The following is a 7,290-nucleotide window of genomic DNA, read 5'->3' as shown; positions in this document are numbered from 1 at the left end:
TGAACACTAAATGATCAAGAAATGTTATGTTTATGTTTCGACAGTCAAAAGACCATATTTAAACAAAAAAAAATCTTTTACAATTATTTACCATTGAAAATGGTAATGAGCAATACTGGCAGTTTCAGTGTACAGTACAAACAATTCATATTCTCGGTGATGGACTATGCATGCCCTACGCTTACCAGTATGTAGTTCTAGTACTAGTAGTAGTAGTAGTAACTAAAGTTCTTACTTGTATTAGTGTGGGCAGTCCACGCATCAAGTGTAGATGTGTTGAGGACACACAGGGCGTGTACAGCCTTGACACCTGTGTCGTGTCTTCCTGTCTTTGGCCCTGTCACACAGTGAGCACCGCACCATGGGAGCCCGGCTGTCCGCCATCACTGTGAGACCTGCTTGATCATCCCTGACAGGTAAAGGAATGTTGCAGACTGTGTTGATCACAGTTTTGATGGTTCTGGGAATCCTTGTGTTGAACATCCTCTTTCCTGCCCATGCTTTGATAAGGGCCTCTGCCATATTTTGCATATAGAAGCGTCTCTCAATTGGTTTAGAACCTATTGTCTGCTGATTTTCCTTGTAGATTATCCACGAGTTGATTACACAGGAATTTATCATCCCATAGAAAATACTCATGGGCCACCTGCTTGTCTTGCGTGAAACTGAGTATATTGCACACATTTGATCGAATGCATCTACTCCACCTTTCATCTCATTATAAAAACAAATGATCTCGGGCTTGCCATTGGGCATTATGGTTGGCTGTGTGTGCATTGATGATAATAGATACACTAATTTCTTTTTCGTTCTTGAAGTGTCCTTGCAGTATGACACCAACGACATGTCATTCACGAATAAGAATGCACTAGAACCTACCATCCTAGTTCTTGTTTCTTTCATTTCCTGGGGAATTTCTTTCTTGTTTGCTTTCACAGTGCCAACTAGGGTCATGCCGCAGTTGTGTAGAAGATCAGTGACCAAGGGCACAGAACTAAACCAATTGTCGGTGGTTACGTTTCTGTTTCTATTGTGGTAGGTTTCTGTAAGATCCTTTGTGATCTTATGACCAACGTTTATGCCACCCCGGGCCTGAGGTTGTGTGTCTTCTTTCCCCAGGTAGGGTATTGCTCTCAGCATGTACTTGCTTTTACTGTCACATATAAGGAAAAGTTTGATCCCATATTTTGCTGGTTTGCTAGGAATATACATGCAGAATAGGCAGTTTACATGGAATGCCAGCAGCTGTTCATCCACTGTAACTGTTTCACTTGGGACGTACATTTTCCCACAGTTGTCAATAAAGATGTCCCAGATAACACGAATAGCTGCAAACTTGTCCGTTGTCTGTCTCTAAGCTCTCGTGTCTTTGTCATCAAATCTCAAACAGCTGAGAAGGAAGTAGAAGCGGTCCTCTGACATGGCTGCTCGATAAATTGGTGGGCCGGTCTTGGGGCTAAACATTTCCCTAGTTGTCAGGTGGTTATCCCTCTGGCCACCACTTAAGATCAATAGTCCCAAAAGTGTACGTATCTCATCCGGTTCTGTTAGGGATAACCCTCCTCTCTGGTTAGTATACTTGGCTGCCCGCTGAGGAATTATTTTGTTGGTCCATTGCACTATCTCGTCGATAATATTATCTCCAAAGAACAAGCTCAAGGCTTTTTCTGGGGTGTCTGCACTCCTTGCCTCCGGTGTTGGTCCTGAGGTGATAGGACCAACAATGTTTCGTGCTGGTGTCCTTACTCTACTGGATGACTATGGTCGACAATTCCACCTATAGCCAGACTTGGATGTCAATGTACTGGTTCCGAAGTCATGCATTCTTGTAGCCTTGTCTTCTTCATTAGCATTGCTCCTTCGTCTTCCCCTGGCAACAGGAGGAGGCACAGCAGGGTCAGCAGAGAGAGGAGGAGGCACAGCAGGGTCAGCAGAGGGAGTAGGAGGCACAGAAGGGTCAGCAGAGGGAGGAGGAGGCACAGCAGGGTCAGCAGAGGGAGCAGGAGGCACAGCAGGGTCTGCAGAGGGAGCAGGAGGCACAGCAGGGTCAGCAGAGGGAGCAGGAGGCACAGCAGGGTCAGCATAGGACAAAGCTTGTGTAGCACCTCCTCGAGCAGCATTACCACGGCGTCTCATACTCACCCTACTTACAGCAGGGGTAGCAGTAGAGGTACCAGGGATAGGAGAGGCTGGGCGGTGGACAGAGTGGTGCATTGAGGCTAGGGAGGGGGATGGTAGAGAGTCGTCCAGGGGTTGGTGGGGTGTGAAGGGAGGGTGAGGCCTGACGTCTATTTGGCTGGCAACACATGGCTTGCAAGGTGTTGATGTAGTTAGTTTTCTCTTTCGGGCCCTACTTTGATAACATTTTTCATCCATAAACTCCTCACTATCATCATCACTGCTAGGTGGTTGTTCATAATCTTTGTCCATATCTGAGTCATCTTCCACCTCATATTCAACATGATCAATCTCACTTTCATCATCACTTTCAAATATTGCACTCACATCTGTTAAGCCTGAATTGTTCATTATTTCATCTAATTATGCCTGAGAATAAAAAACTTTCTTTTTTCCATCCATCTTTCACAGTTTATTATGAGTCTTTATCTACTTAGTTTATCTAGTCACTGCTATACTATGATAACTCTGAAAAGAGATTATTCAATGCCTGAAAACATAAAAACATGAAAATACACAAAGAACTGAAAACATTCAAAACACATCAACACTGCACTGGGGCAAAATATACCCAAATGTTTTTATTGTTTATCACTGGAATTGGGAACAATATACCCACATATATTAGTATTTTAACACTGCACTGGGGTATAATATTCCCACACATATTAGTATGTTAAGACTGCTATGGGGTATAATATTCCCACACATATTAGTATGTTAAGACTTCTGTGGGGTAATATGTACCCAAACTCCCCCCCACACACCCCCACAAGTGATTAATCACAGAGACACTACCTCCCTCCAATAGACCTGCCAGGAAACTGAAGCTACATGGCTTTTAAGCTTGCTAAGTGGCCAGACCACTCAGCAATGATAAAAGAAAAATGGCGTGGGGTAAAATATACCCCACGTCCGTGAACAAGGGTTCTCTATTAAATCAGGAGATTTATCAATCATCGACAACAACATCATGGAAGTATTGTGTTTCGTGTTATTGGTATTTGTTTCAGTTTATGAAATATTTTCTTTTTTTAAATGTTTTAAAAATCGCTCATGAATGGCAAAGGAAGGGACAGTGACATTGGCCTATTAGGCAAAACAATGCCCTAGTGATTGAACATAATTACATATGATCAGCGCCCAAGCCCGCTCTCCACCCAAGCCAGGACCAAGGAAGGCCTTGCAATGGCTGCCGATGACTCAGACTTATAGGCTCTCCCAAATCCCCTTAGCTCACAAGGATGATGAGGTTGCAGCGACCAAAGGAATAACTAGTTTGAGTGGGACTCGAACCCCAGTCTGGTGATTACCAGTCAGGGACGTTACCACATAGGTATTTATATCGGGTATTTTGGTAAGTACTCTTCGCTCTGAGGATGTAAACCCAGTCACACCCTCACTACACAGAGGGTTTCTGGGTGTTGCACTGTCCACCACCTCTGACATCTCATCTAATCTTGGGGTTCCAAGCATTTTGTTCCTCTGCACAAATTGGACTTTTTCATAGATTCCTTTGTACAGTTGGCTACATTAAGCCCGGTACACTAACGTCTCCATACTTTCACGGGAAGTGTACCGGAATTAACGAAGCCAACAATACCCCTGAAATTGAAGACGCCAAAGAGAAACAATGAAATCTATATTGTAATGTAATTTTGTTATTCGATCTCAATACAAATATCAGGTATTGTGCAGTATTGGTTATTTTCTCATTTCCAATATACCCCTTGAATAGATAACAGGTGCCTTTGGAGGTACATGGGACGAAGCAAAACCTGGATGGGCAACAATTATGAAGAGCAAAGATACAAAGTTAGTATGGAAATCCGTAAATTGGAAAAGGAACAGTCGACAATATTACTGAAAAACGACACCTTAGAATGAGTAAAAAAAAAAAAAAAAAAAAAAAAAAAAAAAAAAAAAAAACAGTTTGAACAACTATTTGCTAAAAATGTTAATGTTGTGAACGAAGCTCAGAGTGATTTGTAAACCGCTCCCTATATACTCGTGTTGGACGATCCTTTTTCATATAGCAAAATAGAAAATGCAAAGAGGTCATTAAAGAAAAACAATATTTATTGAAGTATATGCCCAGGAGTATTAAATATTTTACTAAGCTTCCTGCCTTATGTTTTTGTTAAGTTTGTTTGACGTCATCTTCACTCAATTGAGTTACCCTGCTAATTGGTGCTATAATAAGCTGTTTGTCCTATTCAAAATTGGTGATAAAATGAGTAACAATTATCGAGGTATCAGTATTAGGGAAACTTTTGCAAACATTTATGATGTTCTAATATTAAATAGATTATTGTCATGGGTATATATAGATAAATGTCAGGCAGGTGTAAAAAATGGAAGGAGTTCCTTAGTAAAGATATTTTCTCTGAGAATATTATGTGATAATGCTGTATGTAAAAAAGTGAAGCTTTTTGTTCTATTCATTGATTACAGTAAGGCATAAGACAAGATGCCCAGGCGTAGGGTGATAGTGGTTTTGAAGGTACACGAAAGCAATACAAGGTATATACAGTACTCTTGTACAAAGAATATACTTAAGGTACTATCGGCGTTCGCCAGGGTTCGCCTTCAATTTGTCTGTTATTTGTTGTGTAAATAGACGAAATGGTAAGAATGATAAAAGGTGCTATAGCCAATGACGGTTTCTTAGGAATGTTGCACGCATTATTGTTAATGGACGATACAGTCATTTTAGCGAGACAGAGATATGTGTGAACAGAAATTTAGAGAAGTTACCCAGTACTGTAAAGTTTACGGAATGGGAATAAACGCCAAAAAGAAAAAAGAAAGAAAAAAGAAACAAAAATTTTTAATAGATGGTAGTGATAGGGACAATAAAACGAAAGCTAACCAAACTGTAATAAACATATTTAGTATATTTTGTGCTACTAATAGTCAGATGCTCTTTAATTATAAGAAATTGGTATTCGAGGGCGCTGTGATGTCATCATTTTTATATAGCTCAGAATCAGGGTTAACAGGTATCATAAAACCGATCGAAGTACAGCTAGTCATGTGCTTAGTTGGAATCAGGAGGAATACAAGAATAAATCTTTGTTTATTAGAATCTGGTATCCCCCCCCGTCACATAATCTCTAAGCAGACTTAATTGTCTAAGGTCCAAAGTCAGTGTAAACGACACTTAACAACCCTTGGTATTTATTTATGAATTATGTCAAGAGAATAACACCAACGCATTTAGATTTATATCTAAATATCTGGAACCTCAACTCTATCAGTCTGTTGATATAACGAATCTTTAAGTGCCAGAAGTTCACAATGTACTAAATTTAACACTTTTGCAAAAGAACTAAACGTGACAATGACATTACACCCTGTATAGAGAACTAATTTGTTTATTCCTGATTTTCTGTGAGAGTCTTTTAGTCGCCTTCGACTAATGTTCCATAATCTAAGAATCGAGACAATTGCTGGAGCCGCATACCCCGTGAAGCAAGGGTTTGCCGGTGTAAACAATACTAGCATCCACACGGAAAGACATGCATTAATGAGTTGCAATCTGACCAATGATATTATATTAAGATACCCTATGTAACTATATGAGAGATTACTTGAGTGCCATATGTGGATGAGATCTTGATGAGAGGTAGATTGAGATGGTTTGGGCATGCTCTTCGCACTCCCAAAGAAAGACTAGTTCACCAAACGTTCAGCTGGGCTCCACATCGCACTAGAAGAGTTGGAAGACCCAGGCCCATATGGCTGAGGACTATGAAGCGCGAAGTAGATGATAATGCATTGAGAAGTACTGAATTAAAAGCTAAAGATAGAGACGACTGGCGAAATCTAACCTAGGCCCTTTGCGTCAATAGACGTAAGAGGAGATGATGATATTAAATTTCAGAGACACCAGCAGCTTCCTCGGTGAAAACACTCATATATATCCATTATGTAAATATGTCCATGGAGTATTAAGATTCTATTCATGAACAGGATTATGCCAGGGTCTCAATATTTTAATCCTATTATACTAAAATTAATTTAGTTGTAATGCAATTGACCTATATTTCATTTCATTTATGATTCTGAACAGATATTTTATCTTTGGAAATACCGGAAGTTGTTAAATCAAATTGTGAATGTGAGGTTTTAAGCATGATTTTCTATTGCATGATTTTTATATGATTTAAATAAGTCACGTTTCTAAATGAAACATAATTATTATTATTATTCTAGTATATTCCTTATGTCATGAATTAAACATTGTATTATATAATGGTTAGCTTTTGAATATCAGCTGTATGTTGGACAAAATATTTGTATATTATTCTTGTGTCCCGATGTTTGATTTTTATGTAATTTTGTTAGAATTTAATCTAATCTAGGCCTACCCCAGGTTGGGGACCCTTGCCCTACTCTATCTGGTTCTTCACTAGCTGCACAGTAAGGGTGTGAGAGGGTGCACTTCCTCAGAGCGTGCTGCGCTTGGAATCTCTGTGTCTAATTGTAAAGAATTAGTATTTGATAATATGACTTTTAGGTTGTTTTAACTGTTATATGTCGGTATTTTCGTAATTTCATTTGGTATCTGCCCGTGAGTTATTCGGTAATTCTTTACTTTGACATGTCATTCAGTAATATTAATTTGTGTGTGTCATTTTGTAGTTTAGCAGTTGCAGAGCGATATATGTATTTTTAATTTTCATTTTGTTACTCTGTATTTTGGTAATTTTGAATATGACTTTTGGTACTATGGTAGTTTCATCATGTTATTAGGTATTCTGATTATTTCCAGTCTTTTTCATTTCCTGGGGGTTTCCATTAAACTTCCCATATCCAGGCCGATTTAGTAATTATTAAATCATGCTTCTAATTTTTATGAAAAAAAAGGACCCTACCTTTTGAGAAGGAAACTGACGATGTAAAGATACAATTATTTTATAACTTTTCTGGTGGTTGATTTGTAAAATTTTAAATCCTGTGTTTCCTTGCTTGCGTGTTTTTCTTTAATATATCACAGGCAAAAAATCATAAAATGCCTTTAGAATAAGGTATAAAGAAAAAGTACGAGAATTTCTGAATTTAATTTGCTTTTTTTGCCATTGGTTTTTTTTTGGCAATACTTCAATT

The 7,290-nt window shown here is 38.9% G+C and overlaps 1 protein-coding gene across 1 annotated transcript; it reads right to left on the bottom strand.

The window, feature by feature from the left end:
* Nucleotides 1–261: 261 nt before the first annotated feature.
* Nucleotides 262–1,284, bottom strand: LOC137656472 (piggyBac transposable element-derived protein 4-like). The gene has a single exon (XM_068390645.1). It carries the CDS (start codon nucleotides 1,282–1,284, stop codon nucleotides 262–264), a length of 1,023 nt encoding a protein of 340 aa, XP_068246746.1.
* Nucleotides 1,285–7,290: the final 6,006 nt, after the last annotated feature.

This window comes from Palaemon carinicauda, chromosome 17, assembly GCF_036898095.1.
Source record: "Palaemon carinicauda isolate YSFRI2023 chromosome 17, ASM3689809v2, whole genome shotgun sequence".
NCBI classification, from domain to species: domain Eukaryota; kingdom Metazoa; phylum Arthropoda; class Malacostraca; order Decapoda; family Palaemonidae; genus Palaemon; species Palaemon carinicauda.
Note: the sequence above shows the minus strand (reverse complement) of the source record. Positions and strands in the feature narration are given on the sequence as shown.

Bases quoted from the DNA above. Each gene is read 5' to 3' on its own strand.
- LOC137656472 (XM_068390645.1), bottom strand. From the start codon at position 1,284: ATGTACGTCCCAAGTGAAACAGTTACAGTGGATGAACAGCTGCTGGCA.